Consider the following 20919-nt stretch of genomic DNA (forward strand, 5'->3'; position numbering starts at 1 on the left):
CCCCGTTGCTATATTTTTAAATTAGCAGATATAAAGAATTTTAGCAGAAGAGCTGTTTATCTAGAAACCCACAGTGAAAATGCTTTCCTATGGTACATTTCATTCTTCTATGTGGGCTGGACATTTGAAGACCTGTAGGGAACAGGGAAAGGAATGTTAGTAGAACCTCTAAATTAAGTCATAGTCTCCTGTGAGCCATGACAGCATATGGTGAATTAATAAAGACAGAAGAGATAGCAAAATGAGACTGAGAGAAGCTGAGCTATGGTCCTGATCAATGCTGCTTTGAGCAGCAAAAACAAAAGACCAGGAGCTTGCCACACCTTTATTAGGTACCTCTGGAGTAACAAATGTTATGGGTGACTCTGAGGGCAGTGGAGGTGATAATCCTGGAACAGTGAGGAACTATGCAGATGAAAATTTTGTTCCTCCCCAGAATGTCTTCAGCTGATACAATCCTGCCCTGGAGCATCGTAGTATGACCAGACCACTGAGTTTAATTGTGACCCCAGGTGAAAATGGAGTTATGTCTCGACATGCCATAGCTGGCGTGTAGGCAGGAGAACTAGGCCTAATCATAATTGTAATTATGAAATGATTTTTCTCCCAAATTATGTAGAATTGTTCCTGACAAAGACCAATGGAGAACATGATATACAGGAGGATGATGGTGGGTCTTTTGATATCGCATCAGCAGTGGTTTGCTTTGCAGCTTCAAGTTTATAATCTTTCAGAATAGAATAATGTGTACATTAAGCAGTTTCAAAAGATCCATAGTTGACTGCAGTGCTATTTAGGTAGGGCACGTTCATTGTTCTTTATGAAAATGTATCTGTCTACTCTAATAGCACCTATTCTCTCTCTCCTTAGGATCCTTGTGAGGACGTGGTTGTTTCCACCTCAGAAGCACCTAAAAGGACCTCCGAAGCTAAACAATGCCCACTGACTTGGGGCAGGCCCTAGGCCTGTTGCCTTCACTGGCTAAGAATGAGGACTGTGCCTTCTCTGGACCAGATGCTGCCCCTGCAGGGGAGCTTTCCAGCCCTGAGACCGCACGCCAACTTTTCAGGCAGTTTCGTTATCAGGCGATATCTGGGCCCCATGAGACCCTGAGACAACTTCGAAAACTCTGTTTCCAATGGCTGCGGCCAGAGGTTCACACCAAGGAGCAGATACTAGAGATCCTCATGTTGGAACAGTTTCTGACCATCCTTCCTGGGGAGATCCAGATGTGGGTGCGGAAACAGTGTCCAGGAAGTGGAGAAGAGGCAGTGACCCTTGTGGAGAGCTTAAAAGGAGATCCTCAGAGACTGTGGCAATGGGTAAGCAGAGGGCATTGTTATCTCTGAGTAAAGTACAGAGCACCTCTGGGCTCTGAGTGGTGTGTATTTTTTTGGCATTACTCATGGCCTCAAATGTATGGGGTTTCCACACTAACAGTCAGCTTTGATTCCCTGATACCAGCTAAGCGTCCAGCAGTTCAGTTAATTCTGACACACAATATCTGGAGTTAGCACAGATCACACAGGTGCAGACACAGCCCCACAGCACTGCTTCTCTGCTTTAGATGCCAGCTGCAAGGTCTAGGGACCACCTGTCTGTCTGACAAACTGGTTACCAGTTGAGGATTTTCCCACAGTGACTTGCAGAACTCCAAGAAGCACTTTACTATTACCACTGTTATAAAAGTTACACTTCTCTAACAGCCAAGTGGAAGAGATACAAAGGCTTCTGTGTTCTCTCCCATTGTGCTACCTTCTTAGTACCTCAGTGAGTTCACCAACCTGGAAGCTCCCTGAGGAAGTTTTCTTTTTATAAGGGGTTCACTCTTTTGGCACAGTTGATTAAATCATTTGTCATTGGTGATAGAAAATCTCTGGCCCCTCTTTTTGCAGAAGTTGGGAGTGAGGGCTGCAAATTCCAATCTTTCAGTCACGTTGTTGAATCCTTTGGCAACCCAGGTGCAAAGCTCCTTCTTAAAGCTCCATCTTAAAGCTATCTAGATGTTCATCAAGAGCTAGCTACCTCTTTATCAAAACTCAGGTGTGAATGGAAAGCCTTTATTACTAGTAACAAAAGACTTTCTTTTTTTTAAGCTTCGATCACTCAGGAAATTACAAGGGTTCTGAGAACTCTGTGCCAAGGAACTAAGGACAAAGACCAAAGATAACATCTCTTATACCTTATCTGCATTTCCCTCTATCTCACTTAATTCTAAAACTCTTTAACACTTTTTATCCATTGGGGACTGAAGATAAAGTTTCTCCTGCTATTCCATCTTTAGAATGTTTGAGTTGTTCAGAAGTTGCCTGAGTTTTTATTGGTGGAGGCTGTCTAGTAGAAACATAATATTAGTGCATTTTTGAAAGTCTACCAGGCCCGCTTTGGACCTCAGCTTTTGGTGTCTTTTGGGATAGTTCCTCTTTCCGTGGTTCCTGCTGGGCTAAAAACAGGAGCTGACTTGCTTTTCTTTCCCTTATGTCCTTAAAGACTATCCTATGTTCTGTTACAGAAGATGAGAGCTCTTTATCATCCGGGAATCCTGACTCTGCTTCCTTCAGTAATTAGTGCTATCTGCTTTTTAGATCAGTATACAAGTTCTAGGACAGGAGATCTTATCAGAGAAGAAGGAATTCCCAAACAGCCTATTGGGTGAAGTGGAGCCCCATCTGGAAGTGGCACCCCTTGACATGGGACTTCCGAATTCTCCCTCAGGATCTGGGGAGCTGCTATGCCACATCGTTAAAGAGGAATCCGACACAGAACCAGAATTAGGTGAGGGGGACTGCTTGGTGTGCCTTGCTCTCGTGGGGAAATTGGGGGATTGTAGTTAGTAGGCATAAGCTAAAGTGACATGGTATCCTTGGAAGGTCTGGAAGCAGGGTAGACCTACATGAACTACTCTGATTGAAGATTCAGTATGTATTTTAAACTACTCTGTGATTGAGCCAGACCATTTGGATTTTAGTTCTGAGGAGTGAAGTAGGAGAAAATAGGGGTGTGACTCTTCGGAAGTTTGGAGGGCTGGGGTTTATTAGGAGGTAAGCACAAGCCTGTGAATTTGCGTGGCAGAACAGATTGTTCTTATTTGTGAAGTTCTTATCTCTATCATCTGGGGAGTGGTTAAGGAATATGTCTAGATTCTAAAATTTCTTTTCTCACTTCAGCTCTGGCTGCTTCCCAGGTTCCTGACCAGCATGAGAAGAGGGACATCAGGGAGCAGGACTTGGGAGCCGCCCTTCTCTCAGCAGCACCTCAGGTGAGCTGGGGGTCTCTGCTTCTCCCTTACCTGAACTAGGCCTTGAGAGTATATCCAGTCAGGGGCTGTAGCAGGGCTGCAGTCTCAGAAGAAGGGCTCACCTAGGTAATTGTTACAGTACATGTGGAATGAATCCTGAGTCTTAGTGCTTCTCTCAAATCAGAATGTTTCCTAAATATCATCTTGAATAATGGAATCTGGCCTCTGGAAAAAGGTACAAGTTGCTATGAAAGGACAAATCTGGTCTTTACCCCAATATGGTCATTTTTGTGTTTTGTTGAAAAATATCAAAAATTATTTTATTTCCTTGAATATGATACCCACATAGGGTATGACAGCTGAGATGGCTGCTGAGTTATTATTGGTGGGTTAGCATATGTATAGCATGGATATGCTGGACAAAGATGATTCATATCCTGTGAGAGATTTTATTGTGCTACTCACAACAGTGTGCAGTTTAAAACTTAGGAATTGTTTATTTCTGAAAATTTTTATTTAACGTGTTCAGACTACATTTGACTAGGAAACCGAAACCACAGAAAATGAAACTGGGGCAGAGGAGACTACTGTATAGTGCCAGAGAATCCTTTAATCTAGGGCTATTTTTCCCCGCTATTGAGGCAATACCCTTCTGAATATTCTGCCTCTTAATCTGCCCTGTTTTCTACCCTGGCAGATGGAAATATGAATAGTTTCTAGCACTATGTGAGCTCAGGGCTTGCTCACTCTGATTCTTTTGGCTGGTTCTACGTTGGTCTTGAGGGGGCCCCTCTGAAGCGGGGTGGGATCTCCAAAGCTGTCTTTGTGCAGTTCCTTTCTCTGTGGTTTTCTGCCCTGCTAACTCCAGCCGCTGTAGGCTGCCAAGATTCTGACCTTCTGCTCAATTCCACAGGGCACCTGGCTTGGAAGGGGTTTCCCCTCTCCTGTGCTGTCTGGATCTTCCCTCTAGGCAGTCCATTTGGACAACTGTAGGACACAGCTTCCTCACTTTCAGGGACCTCTGTTCTGCACTGCACAGTGTGCAATGTCTGGAAACCATTGTTTTGTATGTTTTGTTACCCTTTTTAGTTGTTTCTGGCAGAAAGATAATTCCAGCTCCTGTTGTTCTATTTTGGCAGTAGACCAAAGTCTCTGGAACAGGTTTATATTGATTATGCAATTAAAACTCAGGCAAATTACATTTGATTAAATATTCTTTTTTTTCCCCCCTCGGTACTGGGAATTGAACTCAGGACCTTGTACTTGCCAGGCTTGATTAAACATTCTTTAGGAACATACATATACATCTTAATTGAAACATTAATTAAAAACTTGAGGGACCTCTTCTTGAGACTTTCCTTGGGAGATGATAAAGTGAAGGTGAAAATAGGGTAGTGGGTAGTGCTTAAAATCATGCTTGGACCAGGATCTGAACATCAGCTTTCAGGGTTCAGAGATTTAGAAGGTAGAATGCCAGTGTCTTAGTTTACCTTGGGGGAAAGAAGGATGTTCTCAGCTGTCAGGGTACCCAAAAACCAGCCTGCTAAAGAGAAAGTTGCTTGGGAAATAAAATTGGAGGACTGAGGGTGTAGCTTGTGACAGTGTCTTTTTAAGTGTTTTTAATCATTTGTGAGACCCAGGTTCAATCTCGAGTACCAAAAAATAAAATTAAAAAGGAAAAAGATTTGTGTGTTTTATGAAATTTTTCAGCTAGCCCTGGAGGATTAATGTTGCTTTTGTAGTATGTAGAGAACATTTCTTTGACATGCATATGTCATTTATTAATATATTTTAATAACCAGTAGGGTACACAGACATTAGCAACTTCCTGGTTTAGAAAGCTAAATGATCAAAATGTTCAGCAGCAACAGTTTGTTACTGACAACAATAACATACATACATATGAGCCTGAATTTAGCTGGTGAGTGATTAGTAACCACTCAAGCAGAAGTCATTCTTGCTCATTCCCAATGCCCCTCTATTAAGCTAACAACGATTATTTGCCTCAGAAAGACCTTGATATTTAATAGAATCCTTTGAAAGTAAAGGGAATTTTAAAATAGAAGTAATCATTCTAATCTTTTCTGGAGTTAGGAACTTTGTGAATACTGTAAGAATAATGAAGTGGTATCATTATCACTGCATAGTATTAGTTCATTATCAGAAACCATGACTGAACTCTCATCTGAACTGGAAGGATAGATATATTTACTACATTTTTGTCTTTTGAAACAGAAGGAAGGAACACAGTACGAATAACTCCTTGTGTAAGCTGATTGTGGTAATATCTTGTAAATCCACAAGATGGTGTTCTTTCTGTATAAAAAATAATATGATTCCTACCTCAAGCCCCACCCTTTCTTCTTTCCAGAATAGGAAGTTAGACTTTTTCCTTCTTTGTAAATGTGAGAAGGCAGCCAGATGGCTGCTGTCAGTGTCTTTCATCCCAAGTAGGGGATTTTATTTGAGCTTCTCCAGCTTCTTGCAGCTTTTTGAATAAATATGTGGCTTTAAATTGGAGGTACACTGTTCAGACTCCTGTAGCAACTTCTGGCCTTTGGGTGAGCTGATATGACTCATGGGGATTTGGTGCTCATACCCTCTTTTTTCTTGTACTGTTCTTGGTAGAGAGTGTGCTGTGCCCATGGAGTGGCCCTGTGTTCAGCAAGCCAGGCATCCAGGCAGATTGTACTGTGCCTAGCATTCACATCATTTTCTGTGCTACCCACAAAGTGAGTCTGTGTGTTCTGACCGTGGAGACTAAGGGTGCCTTTATTCAGCAATATTTGCTTATGCTGATTATTTTCAAGGCTGTTAATATAGACTCATTCACAGAGCGCTAACAAAATAAGCTGCTAGCAATTCATATTTTAAGGATTTTAAATGTTAAATTGAAATTCGTATTAAAATGCGGTTCTAGTTAATAGTTGATACATAGTTAAGTATATCTTCTGTTTTTGACTTAGCATCTGCTAACCCAAGACTTTCTTATTTTATGAAAAAATAAAAATTTTAACAAAATGAGAGTAGTAATAGTTAATATACTGTGTATCATAACGTTGAAAGTAGTTACTCAGTATAAGACATAGACAAAAAATGAAGAGACAAGCAGATAATAGCAGAAAACTTTGTTTTCAGTGAACTAAGAAATAAGTAGTATAAATTAATCAAATTAGGATTTATATTAAAATATTTTTGAAACAACAGAGTAGATAATGTGGGAAATTATTTGAACTCCTCCCTACTTATTTATCTTCTATTTTGGCTTTGTGTGTGTGTGTGTGTGTATGTGTATGTGGTTTCTAACATAAGAGAAACTATGAGATATTTAAGTGTATGGGTCTGATGTATTTCACTTAACATTGTTCTCAAGTTTCATTCATTTGCCTACAGATGCCTCAAGCTTATCTTTATGGCACAGTATTACTTTATTGTGTATAAATATACATTTTCCTTACCTTGCATCTGTTTATGGACCTATTGGCTGTTTACAAAATCTGACTGTTATAAATTGTGCTGCTATAAACATGGTTATGCATGTTTCCCAGTGATGTAAAGATTTTTAACTCTTTTTGGGAAGAGGAAGGGAGGTAGTTGGGTCAAATGGAATTTATCTTTTAGTTTTTTGAGGAATCTCCATGCTGATTTCCATAGTGGTTACCCTAGTTTATATTCCCATCAACAGTGTGGAATAGTTCCTTTGTCTCTACGTCCTTGCCAGCATTTATTACTATTAGATTGTTTGATGATGGGCCTTCCTTTTGCAGCAAGATGATATCTCAGTGTAGTTTTTTTTTTTTCCTCATTGAGATTTTTGATACATTTTAGGTATACAGTACAGTTACATTCATCACTGGGGTCTTGTACCTTTACATGACAGGTCCTGGGTCTCATTTTTTTCCCTTACCCCTGCCCTCCCTTCACCCCCCCTTCCCTATTTACAAAGGCTTTATTTCCATTTTTTCATTTTCTCATGTTTTTTTCTTTTCCCTTATTTCCTTTCCACATCTCAGTGTAGTTTTTTTTTGGTACCAGGGATTGAACTCGGGTCCTTGCGCTTGCAAGGCAGGCCACTGAACCACTGAGCTAAATCCCTGGCCCTCTCAGTGTAGTTTTAATTTGCATTGCTCTGATGGTTTTTTCATCTCTTTATTGGCCACTTGTACTTCTTCTGAGAAGTGTCTATTCACTTTGGTTGCCCACTTTTTGATTGGATCTTTTATTTTGAGGAGTATTTTTTTAGGTCTTTATATATTCTAGATATTAGTCCTCTGAGGAGTAGGTGGCAAAATTTTTTTCCCATTCTCTAGATTGTCGTTTCACTCTGTTGATTGTTTCCTTTGCTGTGTAGAAGCTTTAGTTTATATGATCCCATTTGTTGATTTGAGGTATTGTTTCTTGTGCCAAGTGGGTTCTGTTCAGGAAAGTCCTTGCCTACACTGGTGTCAAGCCTTTTTTGTGTCCCTCTCTCCTTGAGCCATTTCCACCTCTCTTTGGTGGGCTAACAGGTAGGCTTCATTTAGGACTACGAGTGCCATCTCTGAGTAGTATATTGCAAGATGACTTCATAATTAGCTTTTTCATTTCTGTTCTCTGTAGCCTGGCTATTTATGACATGATACGTGATACCAACTTGGGGAGGGGAGTCTCTGCAAATACAGGGAACCCCTTCATTCTTTCTGCAAGCATTAGGATGAGTCTAGGAGGCTGCATATGATAGTAATACTAGTGGTCATCTACTGAAGGTTTGTTTGTTTAGGATTTTGTTTTATTCACGTGATACATATCTAGTGCCTGCTCTGTCACAGCCAAGGTCTTGGCGGCTGGGAAGTACAGAGTACAGAGTATGGTAGAGGCCTTCTCTGAGCTCAGTAACAGTATAAAAATTAAATACTTATGTGTATGTCATTATATATATATGATATACACAAATATTTAGTAAACTGATGAATGCTGTGAATAAAGATATACAGTGCTTTGAAAACAGGTGACCATTGCTTTGTTTCTTTCAAACCTCCTAACATTTTTTAGGTCAGTACTATTATTAGGGGAGAACCAGAACTAACTCTGTAAGAGTCAGATGTGTTATGTACATGTACTAACTCCTCACAAGTAATATATGCATTGTGTGCTTCAAATATGTACCAATAAAAATAAGTATTAAAAAAAGATACTTGCTCAAGGTAGCACAGTTTGAAAGTGGCAGAGCTGGGACTTGAAACCCAGTATGTTTGACAAAGAGTGAGCTGCTAGTCACTCTGAGTATCTTGGTAAGGAGATTGAAATTTGGGTTTATTAGGATGAATCCAAGCTGGGCAGTATATCTAGTTTTGAATCTCTAGTCTAACATTCCATAGGAAAAAGGGGCTCTTTTGTGGTTGGATAATGGAAGGATACCTTGCTCTAGAAACCTATCAATTTCCCCCTAACTGGGAATAGAACTGATTTAATGTTAGGTTCTTCTTGCAGAACTATTGACTCCAGGTGTGTATGGATGCAATATCTGCCTTTTGAATCCATCAATTTTTTTTTTGGTACCAGGGATTGAACTCAGGACCTTGTGCTTGCAAGGCAGATGTGGCACCACTGAGCTGAATCCCTGGTCCACATCCATCAACTTTTGTTTCAGAGTAAGCTTTCAATGCAGTTGAAATTGTCATTGATTTCTCCTACCTTTTTTGCTGATTTGTACTTCCTTTTCCCAAAGGTTCCTTTTAAATTTTCTTTTCCCTCTTGAATTTGCAGATTTAAAAATTTATTTATGTATTTATGACTTATTAGAACCTGTCTGCAGTACATAATTGCATCACTGTAGGGAATTGTCCAGATTTTAATTAAATAGTGGGAAATCAGGCTCCTTTTGACCCATACTCCAAGCCCTTAAAAAGAGTTAAAAAAGAGACAGTATAGAGAAGGCATGTGCTTTTGTATGTTCTTTTCTTAAATAGATGTAACTTGGATTAATGTAAACCCTAAATGTTTTCTAATCAGGGCAAGAAATAATGATGAAGAGGACTATCATTTTCTCCTTGGTCTCTTTGTTCCTTGACCTACCCTCTCATGAGTTACTAGATTTGTTGTCAGCATCCTACTTCACATTCCATTCTTCTCAGCTTTCCTGTGAGCGGGAAATCAGGCTTGAAGATCTTCCCTGGACTGACGGTATTTGGTTTTTTTTTAGGAGCAGTGGAGACACCTGGATTCCACTCAAAAGGAGCAATACTGGGATCTCATGCTGGAGACCTATGGGAAAATGGTCTCAGGGGGTAAGGACATGGGTCACCTTGATAGAAGGAGGTGGAAAGAGTAGAAAACTATTAAGCTTTGCCTATGCACTTGTAGAGACATATGCTCAACTTCAAGTTCTTGAGTAAAAGAAATTACAGAGAAACAGCTGGGAACCAGGGCGAGTTAGAGGAATTATAGTAAAAATCCCATGATAGTGAAAGTATTTTGTGTGCCACGAACTGTGTGACAGTATTTTTTTCTTTCTCTTTCTTTTTTGTGCGGTATCAGGGATTGAACTCAGAACATTGTGCTTGCGAGGCAGACATGGCACCACTGAGCTTAATCCCCAGCCTTACAATATTTCTTTTTTAAAGGTCATGAAAGTGAATATCAGATCTAGTACTTGTTCACTGTTTTATAGTTTGTAGGTGCTAAGTTAAGATGGAACTTGTGACTGGCACTGAGTCCATGATCTTTCCTACTGAATCATTGTCTATTGCCTCAAGATACCTACTGGTGGGCTCCCTGTTATGATCCTTGTACCAGCCTGCCAGGGATCTACAGTTTTCTGGCCACCTGTCCAGACTCGTGTTTTTGTGGTCTTCACCATAGTCATAATCATTTTGGGAGTACTCTGTACTGTTACCCGCAAGACTCTCTAAGTATGCTCCAGAGCCTTCATATTTCCCTTGTGCTTGGTGTGTTCCTTTGAAAGACAGAGCTAGAGCTCCCAGCCTTTCCTATTTATTCAGGCGCACATACCTATCTGTCTCTTTGTATCAGGCATTTCCAACTCTAAACCCAACCTGACTAATTCAGCAGAATACGGGGAAGAGCTGGTAGGGCTACACCTTCACGTCAGTGAGAAGATCCCAAGACTCAGTTGTGTAGGTGAGTGATTTTTCACTGATGGGAACCATGTCTGAATTCCTGTTAAATTGGAGATGGGGGAGGAGGTATTAGGACGTGGTTTTTGCTCTTTTTTTCCCAGTACCAGGGATTGAACTCAGGACCTTGTGCTTGTGAAGCAGGCATGGTGCCACTGAGCTAAATTCCCAGCCCAGGACTTGGTTTTTATTACATTGGCTATAATGAGCCATGATCAGGTTGGCCTGGTTTGAGTTAGGTTTCCTTATCTCTGGCTCTGTCAAATATATGTTGATACATATATTTAACCATGAAGGTAAGAGAGAATTTTTTTTCTCAGAGAGAATTCAAATTCATACAAATTGGTGCTAATACAGGTAAATGTAGTATTCTATCACACACAAGATTATGTAATGACCATTATTACTATTTCTAACAAGAAGTTTCAGAGAAGGTAGACTTTTCTTATTCTGGTTATAGTGAGCATCACCCTCAGCAATTGAAAGAAACAGAAGAACATGTTCTATTTAAGTTCTATCCTGATAACATTCATGAAATAGTGGTGTTAGCAAATACTTTATATAAATTATGTGTAAGACTAGGGAAGAAAAGGTCTGATATTAGTGATAAAATTGCAGTCAACTCTTTGTTTTCTATAATCATTCTAAAGCATGGCAGTTATGTAAAACTTAACACACACACACACACACACACACACACACACACACACACAGTCTTTTATCTATGCAATAAATCCGAGAGCCTTAGAGGAAGAAAAGCACTAACAGCGGGAATTGTGTGACAAATTCATTCTTTCTTTCCAGTGGATTCTAATGAATTATTTTCCTTTGCTTATACCCCACACTAAAACATAATGATTTTAATTCTCTTTTCCCTGGGCCTTGTATATGCTAAACATGCCCCCTTCCTCTGAGCTTTATTCCATCCATGATTTTAATTTTAAGTACTATTTTTATTACTATGGTGTTTCACAGGGATTCCTTTGGAGCAGTATTTGTCAAACTGCACTTTATGGCCAATTAGTAGGATTCTATTTTTTTTGATAGACTTTATTTTTTAGTGCAGTTTTAGGTTCATAATAAACTTGAATAGGAGATAAAGAGACCCATTTACCTTGTGGCAGCAAGATGGTATTTGTGATATACAGCTTATTGTGTACCCACCCATTCTGGTTTTGTTTTTTAGTTTAGTTTTGTTTTTTCCTTTTCCTTTCATCCTACCTGCTGATGTGGCCTCATTGAAGCCTACCTTGAGCCACAGCCAAACAGTGGAGAGTTTACAAGGTCAGCCTGCCTTGATAGCAAAAGAGATATATATTAGGTCCCTGTGAGAAAAGATGTGTAGAAAAATGAGAACCAAGACCTGTCATGTAAAGGTACAAGATCTCAGTAATGAATGTAACTGTATTGTATACCTAAAATGTACCAATAAACTTAATAAAAAGAAAAAGAAAAAAATAAATAAAAGAAAAGATATGTAGAAAGAATCTGGGGAAGAGTAATTTGGTAGCAGTCTGTGGGACAGATGGCCAGGGAGCATTTTGAGGAGAGAACTCTGTGCGGAGCTGTTGCAGGAGTCCAGGTGCGCAGGGGAGATACCCAGGTGTGGAAGTCACAGGAAAGGACTGGTCTGAAAAGTTAAAACAGTTAGCTAGTCTGCTAGATCTGAGGTAACACCAGGGGCAAAAATCACAGGAGAGAGTAGATATGCCCTTTTGTTTGAACATAAAGAAGAACAGCTCATAGTTAAAGAAGGCCAAAAGGGATAAGACTCAGAAAGCCATATATTCACACTTGTTAACAAAATCTTGAGAGATTAAAAAATCATTTGGCAAAAGAAAAGAAAATCTTAAATGCCCACTTAGAAGAACACAATGGGTAGAAGTAGTAAAAAAAAAAAATTTTTTTTAGAGTGTTTCATGCATGCTAGGTCTTTAAATGTTAAGAATCTGTTGTGTACATAAGGTAGAATCATTAAAATAGCATACTGATATAAAATTGATGTATACATTAGTGAAACAGAAAACGGACTGGGAAGAGATACTGGGCAGTGTAAGACTTAACATGTGAGGAAGGAAGAAGCCACACAAATCCATGGGCATGAGTTGAGTGTGGTGGCACATATCTGTAATACCAGTATTCTGGGAGGCTGAGGCAGGAGAATTACAAGTTCAATTCATGCCTGAGGAATTTACTGACTTAGGGAGATCGTATCTCAAAGTAAGAAATAAATGAAAACTGGGGATGTAGTTGGTGTGATGGTCTTATTGAGTACCCACTATCTCTCCACCCTGTACATATAGTGTACACACACACACACACACACACACACACACACAATGTGCATAAAAAAATCCCAAACCTGAGTACCCACTATCTCTCCACCCTGTACATATAGTGTACACACACACACACACACACACACACAATGTGCATAAAAAAATCCCAAACAAAATAAGGTTAACTAAATTGGTGAAAACATTTTTCATGAACATGACAGATATGTGATATTCCACCTCATTTTTTTTTAATATGGAAAGTTAAAGCAAGTTGATAAGAAAACATGACATTCCCAGTGAAAAATGGACAGCAGTCTTGGAGTATGAAAAAGTAGCTTATAAAATGAAAGAGAAAAAAATTTTCTTATAACTAGCGAATTAAAATTTAAAATAAAACTCATTTTTCACCTGTCTAAATGGCATATAAAAAATTCGGTACTTAAGTATTTACTCAGCTCTCCCCTCTGCCCTGCTTCATATACCTGAGTATATGGCAGAGAGAGTCTGGAAATTGAGTTGCTAGGAGGTGTCAAAACCTTAATATTCATGTACGTTGACAAAGTAATTCTATTTTAAGGAGCTCTTTTAAGGTGTAGATCAGAAATGTAGGCAAAAACTCGAAGAAAAGTGATGATGACAGTGTTATTTATAGTAACAAAACCACAATAAACAACAGATTTCCATAGTAGAAGAATTCTTAAATACATTCTGACACCATGATGGGTCATTACTCAGCTCTTTAAGAAGCTATTTTTAAGGCTTCTTTAAAGACAAGCGACACTGCCTTTGCCATTTAAGTGGAGTATGTTTTAACATTTTGAGAATTAACAAATTCAGTTCTGATTCTTTGGCAGATGCCTGCATCTCTGGTAGATAAGTGGAAAGACATGAATCTATGAAAAAGAAAAGTAAAATAGCCTGTTTAGATCTGTAGGAGTAATTTGTAAAAGTTCAGAATAAATCCTGCACCAAAATAAAAATCTTTACATAACTCGGTAACATTAAAAAAGTTAAATTTTGGGCTGGGGATGTAGCTTAGTGGTGCAGCACCTACCAGGCAAGCGCAAGGCCCTGAGTTTGATTTTCAGTACCAGGAAAAAAAAAAGCTAAATTACAAAAATACTATAACTGGTTATTGAATTAATAAAGCACATGTAGCTGGGTACAGTGGTCCCACATCTGTAGTCCTAGGTACTTGGCAGGCTAAGGCAGGAGGAGTTACTTGAGTGTAGGAGTTTGAGGCCAACCTGGGCAATGTTAGATACTGTCTCATTTATAAATCAATAAATAATCACATTTGAATATTGGATTCAAATAAAGACTCAGGGATTTACTTTTACAGTACAACTCCAGTTGCATTACAGTACAACTCTTTGCATGTCATAGTAAAATGACATGAACAAATTTCATGAAATTTTGTATTATTTGTGAATGGAAGAATCTATGTTCAATAGCCAGAACCACTATTTACAATTTAAGTGTTACATATTTGGATTTAGAGCTGTATACACAATATCAAAAATAGCATGTCCACTCATAATATGGATTAAATAAAAAGGAGGTGTGTGTACATAGGTACCTTTGATTAGGACAGTTGAGGTTGATATTGTTTTCATCTGTATATTTTTCTCTTTTCAAATGTTTCTAGTGATCATATTTACCTTTTATCTAATAATTTAGATAAAAATTAACCATTTAAAAATATTACTTACATATAATATACTTAATTTACCTGGTCCTTAAGAAATGCACGTTGCTTTTTTGTTAATGAAAGGGTCAGAAAAATCCTTTTTGCTTCATGTGCTGTTTAAAAATTCTCACCTCTTACTATATAGTCCTGAACCCAGCACAGGTGAAGTGAGTCTGAATTGTTCAGGAGGTTTTTCCTCATTTGCTGATGCCCTCATGGTAAAAATAATGTTTTCTGATGATCCCCTCTTTGACATATGAGTTAGAAAGTAGGACATGATATTCATTGAACCATTTTAAACATTCTTTCTCTTTTTAGGAGATAGACAAGAGAATGACAAAGAAAACCTAAACTTGGAAAATCACAGGGACCAGGAATCCTTGGATGCTTCCTGTCAGGTCTCAGGTGAGGTATCTCCTCAGGCATCCTTGAGGGGCTTCTTCACTGACAGTGAGCCAGGACGCTTTAGAGAAGGAGCGAATCTCCCTGAGTCTCTGGAAAACGTTCATGGTGATGGGGCAGCAGGACAACTGTCTCCTCACGAAAGGAATTCTGGGAAACAGCTAGGTCAGTGCATGCCTAATGCTGCTCCTGAAGAACTGTCTGCCATGTGGCTTGAGGAGAAGAGAGAGGCCTCTCCGAAGGGACAGCCAAGAGCCCCTATGGCCCAGAAATTCCCCACCTGCAGGGAGTGTGGGAAAACCTTCTATAGGATTTCACAGCTTGTCTTTCACCAAAGAACTCACACTGGAGAGACATACTTTCAGTGCCCCATCTGCAAAAAAGCCTTTTTGCGGAGTTCAGACTTTGTGAAACATCAGAGAACTCACACAGGAGAGAAGCCTTGTAAATGTGATTATTGTGGCAAAGGCTTTAGTGACTTCTCAGGATTGCGCCACCATGAGAAAATCCACACAGGAGAAAAACCCTACAAATGTCCCATCTGTGAGAAAAGCTTTATTCAGAGGTCAAACTTTAATAGACATCAGAGGGTTCACACAGGAGAGAAACCTTATAAATGTTCCCACTGTGGCAAAAGTTTCAGCTGGAGCTCGAGCCTTGACAAACATCAGAGATCTCACTTAGGAAAGAAGCCCTTTCAATAGCCAACTCTTGCAGAACTTTTCTATCTCCCTGTCCATTTAAAAATGCTCAGCTCTACAAGGATGATTCATCCCTAAGAGGAAATTCTGTTTACTCCGGTTTTCAAGACTTGGAGGGGAGAGTACCTGGAAATGGTTTTAAACTTGGAAGATATATCAGCCTCTGGATTGATTTGATGATGGCTTATTTCTTGCTTCTGTATCAGAAGAAAGAGTAGTCTTTATGTGTCAGCCTATCTCTTCATTTGGACTTCCTGGGGGAAAAGTCACTGAGATCAGTTTTGGAAGTGCCCTCTGGGGAGTTTAACTGGAGTGCCTGCAGTCAGTGCTTGAGGGAGTAGCCTCAGGTCAGCCCTTTAGAATTGGGCCCTAGGTAGTTGTCCTGTTACAGAAGGGGAGGCAGAGAGGCCCTGTGAGCCCATGTATGTTCCTTGTCATACGGGTGAAACATTAACTTCAAGTGTCCCTTGTTTAAAATAAACTTAGTTAATTCACTTCCTGTCTTATTTGTGTTTGAAATGTTTGCTGCATGTTAACTATAGCTCCAGAGCCATTTTTTTCTATAGAAGACTAAATGGTTGTTGAGTTTCAAGATTAGCCCATGTAAACCTAACAGGTCTGTATGTAGCAGAAAAGTAATAGAAGAGTGCTAACTCATGCTGAGGTTGTGGGAGTGTGGCTGTTGCTGGGCACACTGTCTCAGGTAGGTTTGTCTTTGGTAACCCTTTTCTGAGCTTACCTGCCACTTGATGACATGCCTCAAGTTTCCCCACTTTCTCTTGGCATCTTAGTTGGGCTATCATTTTTAACAAGGTGCTCTGTGATTTTAAGTCTTTATTATCTCATGTTGCTCATAGGTGTTAGAAAAAAATCAATAGTGTTGATCCACTTTTTAATATTGCCTAAGGGTTTATTAACATACATATCTAACCTGTCCTATGGTCCTTGTCTTCAAAAGTTACATGCCTTAAATGCCCTGCTCTCATATAGTAAGGGCCCTTTCTTCAAACACTTAGTCTTGCTTGGTCTTTATACATTTTTCTGGGGAGAGTCATGAAGGTGATAACTAATGAGAAGGGCAGAACCATTTCTCTGAAAACAGACCAAGCAACAGATAGGAGACTACAAGATGGCAGACAATGAAGAATGGGTGGGAGAGGAGGGACAAAACTCGAGTTAAGAGTTCCTAGATTCATGGAGAAATTTGTTCACTTAATAGTATAAAGAGGAATAAAGCTTCATTTAAGGAGATTCACAGCCTGTGAGAAAGAAAACAGGAAAATCATGGAAGAATTAGTATTACAGTCTGTATTCTGAGTAGGAGAGGTTTGTAGGATGATGGCATTTGCTGTTTGAAATTCGGTTCTCAGCATGTGGCCTCAGAGCAGCAGCAACAGCATTTTGTTAAACTTACTGCATCACACATTCTGAAGGGTGGGATTCAGCAAATTTTTTGTCTTAACAAGCCCTCCAGGGGCCCCTGATACCTACTCTAGTTTAAAAGCCACCGTTCTAAATAGCAATAATTTTTTAAAAAAGTCTCTGCAAGGCTATAAAGGTATAATAATCTCAAAGGAATACTGAGCCTTCTCAGACTCTTACCAAGTCACCACGTAGAACTCTAAAACTCAGCATAACTGTGGAACCCTTTGGGTTTCTAGTGAACATTTGTTTTGCAGAGTGAGATATGGAAAACTTTTAGGTTAAAAAGTGTTAGAGGAAGAATTTCTCTTTGGATACATCTTACTGGTCTCTAGAAAGAGACACAGTGCTTGCTCACAGTTGTGTCTTCAGAAGTAGTAGGAGTTGGGTAAAATGCATAGAATAGATTTGTGAATTAATGAAAATACCGCATGTGTCCTTCCCTTAGCCTCTACAGCAGGAGTCAGCAAGATATGACCTGTCATGTGTTTTAGTAATAAAGTTCATTGGAATATAGCCATACTTATGTATTATCTAGGCTGCTTTTGGGCTGTTACGGCAGAACAGAGGAGTTAAAAGAGACAATATGGCCAGTAAGACCTCAAATATTTATTGTCTGGCCCTTGATAGAAAAATTTTTAGACCCTGTAATCTAGGGTAATGATTCCCAAACTGTAATGTACATGTAATATATGTGCAAATCACCAGGAAAGCTGGTGAAGATGGAGATTCTGATTCACGGGCAATAACAATGTTTCTTGGGGCACCTGGGAGCTAGACCACTGAGGATATATGCTGTGTGATAAGGCCAGGGTTGAAATGTTTGTGGCTTGTTTCTGTTGGCCTTTTCAAAATCACTTATGACTTAGCAATTCTAAAAAGCTAGCCCAGACACAGCTGAATGATAATCACTTTATTAGGAAAGGTTAGTACTACAAAATTCTTTTCCAGTAGTTCCTGGGCCCATACTGCAGCTCAGTCTCAGTTTGGGGCACGAGTCTAAGTTTCCTGGTGGAGTTCTACAAAGTTGAGTGCTCATGATTCATTCTAAGTGTCTGTGGTCACCCCTCACCTACCTGTGTTCAGAGAATCTCTATCTCAGCTTCCTTCCATGGTTTCTCGGTGACTCTTTAGAAAGCTAAATCTGGAGAAGTAAGGCTACTCCTGCTAGAACCCACTTGGATGGATTTTCCTTAGTCTTCAAGTTGAAAGTCCACACATAGGTGGGTCCCCGCTGACAAGTCTTGTACACAGGGCAAGAATAGACATTGCGGCAATCCTGCTTATCTGCAGGAATGGCCTTGATGAACATCACAGGCATGGGAGGTGTCAGATCCTTCAGCTTTGCCTCCGTAATGAGCCCAGCCTGAGGACAAGACAGGAACATGAGATGAGCCATTTTAGATCTGACCCAGAGCCCAGCCTGCCAGCCTTGTTTGTGTCAGAAGATCCAAGGCATGAGACTGGGATATCCTGGCCACCTTTCTGCTTTCCTCCCTTGCAGTTTCAATAACCCACAGTGGAGGCCATCTCTTACTTACAAGACATTTTTCTTTTCAGCCTAAATCACTTTTTGTTTGTTTGTTTGTTTGTTTGTTTGTTTGAGACAGGGTCTCACTATGTAGTTGACACTGACCTGGAACTCACTATGTAGCCCAGGCTGGTTTTGAACTCACAGCGATCCTCCTCCCTCAGCCTCCCAAGTGCTGGGATTACAGGCGTGTGCCACCACGCCCAGCCCTAAATCACTTCTTGATGTTTAGTTCCAAAAGTTTTGGAACTTGATTTTCACCTTGTTTTTTTTTCACTGAATTTTCTAAGAATATTGAATGCAACTTTTGACAGATGTCAGAGCTAGGAACTAGGAATTTAAAGAGATGAAGGGCTGGGGATTTAGTTCTGCCACCTGCCTTGCAAGTGCAAGGTCTGGAGTTTGATTCCCTAAAAAAAAAAAAAAAAAAAAAAAGACATTTCTGTTAGCAAAGGCTTTCATTATATTCCATTTCTTTCTATTCAGTTTCATATATAGTCTTACCGACCTTACAGCATTTTAACTTTTTTTTTTTTTTTTTTTCGGTGTGTGGTACTGAGGATTGAACCCAGGGGTGCTCTACCACTGAGCTACATCCTCATTCTTTTATTTTTTATTTTGAGACAGGGTTTCACTGAGTTGCACAGGTGGACTTCAGACTTGTGATCCTTCTGTGCTAGCCCTGCTCAGTGCTAGGATACAGGCACCACACCTGGTTTAGAGTCTATCTTTAATCGTGTAACAAAAGACCTGATGGTTTTGTAGCTTTCCAGATGAGGCCTCCTTATGGTTTTCTGAGATGTCTCAGTAGAGTTAATCCAGGGCCACTGTCTAGTTGATTAGAGTTTCCTACTAGGTCTGAGAAATGTTCTCAGGAATAAGGGAGTCCCTTGGTCAAATAAATTTGGAAAATGGTTCTTTCCATACTCTCTGCCTTTGAAATTTTACAGTGTATACTATTACATTGAAGATGCAAAGAAGTCTTAGCAGTGAAGAAATCAATAAAACTGCATTTAGCGTGGTATTTCTCAAGATTAGTTGACCACAGGATCTTTTTCTTTGTAATTTATTCTTCACATGGTGCTACTGTTAATATGTAACATACTTTGGGAAACACTGATTCAGAGTGATTCACAAATTTAAATTTCTTCTGTTCATGTGACTCCAAGCTCTTCATGAACAGTTTGGTTTATTTTTATAAAATTTATTTGGAGGGAAAGATACTCCTCCTTGGTTAGTTTAGAAGCTGATAAAGGTATGATGAGTAACAACTATATCAGTGGGGACCCCTCTTTGTCCCCCAGCATTGCAGTGAGAAGGATCAGGGACAGAACTTTTTCACATACCATAAAGCCAACCATTTTAAACTATGTAATTCAGTGGTTTATAGTACCTCCATGAAGTTGTGCAGCCATACCACTTTCTAATGCTAGGTTATTTTCATCACCCCCAAAAGAAACTGTAGCCACTGGCCTTCACCATTACATAGGGTATTGATAGCACCTGTCATGCTGCAGTAGTACAGTGATACCTGGGTTCATGAACCAGATCAAATTTCCCCACAAGGTTCAACATCACCCAGTGTGGAGTTTGTGAACAAAAACAAAATTTTGCACACACTTTGTTCACAAACTGAATTGTTCACACACACAAGTGTTTGTGAGCCAAGGCACCATTATATATTTCTTCAATTCTGTTGTGAATTTTGGCACTCTTATTAAATTCATATGTTTATGTAAACATCTTGATGGCTTGATCTTTCTTAATCATTATAAAATGACCTACTTTGTCTCTATAACATGTCTGTTATACTTTTTCTCCAGAAACAATGTCTTATAAAATCTATCGTATCTGATAATGGTATAGACCCTCAGCTCTCTTTTGGGTACATCTTACTTGATACATCTTTTCCCCTCTGTTTACTTTTATTTTTTCTCTCATTGAGTTTATTGGTACATTTTAGGTATATAGTACAGTTACTTTCATCATTGGGATCTTGTACCTTTGCATGACAGGTCTTGGTGTCTCTGTTTACTTTTAGTCTGGTGTGTCTTTGAATCTAAAACGTATGTAGACAGCGTACAGGTTGATCATGGTGATTTTTTTTTTAAATTCTATCAACTGCTTTTTGTTGTACTTAGTCCATTTATATTTAATGTAAATAGGATTTATGCCTGCTATTTTGGTACTTTTTTGTTTAATTCCTCCATTAATATTTGTTGGTTTTAATAGATTTAGTGTATCACTTTTAATTCCCTTGTTTATTTTTATTTTTTGTGGTACCGGGGATTGACCTCGGGTCCTTGTGCTTGTGAGGCAGGCCACTGAACCGCTGAGCTAAATCCCTGGCCCCCCTTTGTTTATTATTTTAAAAAATTATTTTTTACATGCTTGCCTGGAGATTACAATTAACATTTCAATATATAACAATCTATTTCAGATTAATTCCAACTTAATTTCAATAGTATACAAAAATCTAACTCCTGGATAGCTTTATTCCCTTCCTTCTTTGTGCTCATTTTTTTTTTTTTTTTTTTTTTT

The 20919-nt window shown here is 39.3% G+C and overlaps 2 protein-coding genes across 7 annotated transcripts in view; one reads left to right on the forward strand and one right to left on the reverse strand.

The window, feature by feature from the left end:
• The first annotated feature begins 652 nt into the window (after positions 1-652).
• Znf18 (zinc finger protein 18) lies at positions 653-15881 on the forward strand. Its single transcript, XM_019206178.2, has 7 exons — positions 653-670; positions 871-1322; positions 2586-2775; positions 3168-3259; positions 9420-9504; positions 10250-10357; positions 14641-15881. The coding sequence occupies exons 2-7, from the start codon at positions 936-938 to the stop codon at positions 15426-15428; spliced, it is 1650 nt and encodes a 549-aa protein (XP_019061723.1). The 5' UTR covers positions 653-670; positions 871-935; the 3' UTR covers positions 15429-15881.
• Positions 15882-17201: 1320 nt separating this feature from the next.
• The window catches only part of Dnah9 (dynein axonemal heavy chain 9), a 331965-nt gene continuing 328247 nt past the window's right edge, over positions 17202-20919 (reverse strand). For all 6 annotated transcript variants that reach the window (XM_010615004.2, XM_033762784.1, XM_010615000.2 and 3 more), the window contains one exon: positions 17202-18213. In XM_010615004.2, the coding sequence (XP_010613306.1) occupies positions 17986-18213 (228 nt within the window). In that variant the 3' untranslated portion in view covers positions 17202-17985. The remainder of the gene's footprint in view (positions 18214-20919) is intronic.

This window comes from Fukomys damarensis, unplaced genomic scaffold (assembly GCF_012274545.1).
Source record: "Fukomys damarensis isolate Sample0158 unplaced genomic scaffold, DMR_v1.0_HiC HiC_scaffold_13, whole genome shotgun sequence".
Taxonomy (NCBI): Eukaryota; Metazoa; Chordata; class Mammalia; order Rodentia; family Bathyergidae; genus Fukomys; species Fukomys damarensis.

Excerpts from the sequence above, each read along its gene's own strand:
- Znf18 (XM_019206178.2), top strand. The coding sequence starts at position 936 with ATGCCCACTGACTTGGGGCAGGCCCTAGGCCTGTTGCCTTCACTGGCT. Across the intron at positions 9,505-10,249 it reads TGGGAAAATGGTCTCAGGGG|GCATTTCCAACTCTAAACCC; the intron begins GTAAGGACATGG and ends TCTTTGTATCAG. Across the intron at positions 10,358-14,640 it reads CCCAAGACTCAGTTGTGTAG|GAGATAGACAAGAGAATGAC; the intron begins GTGAGTGATTTT and ends TTCTCTTTTTAG.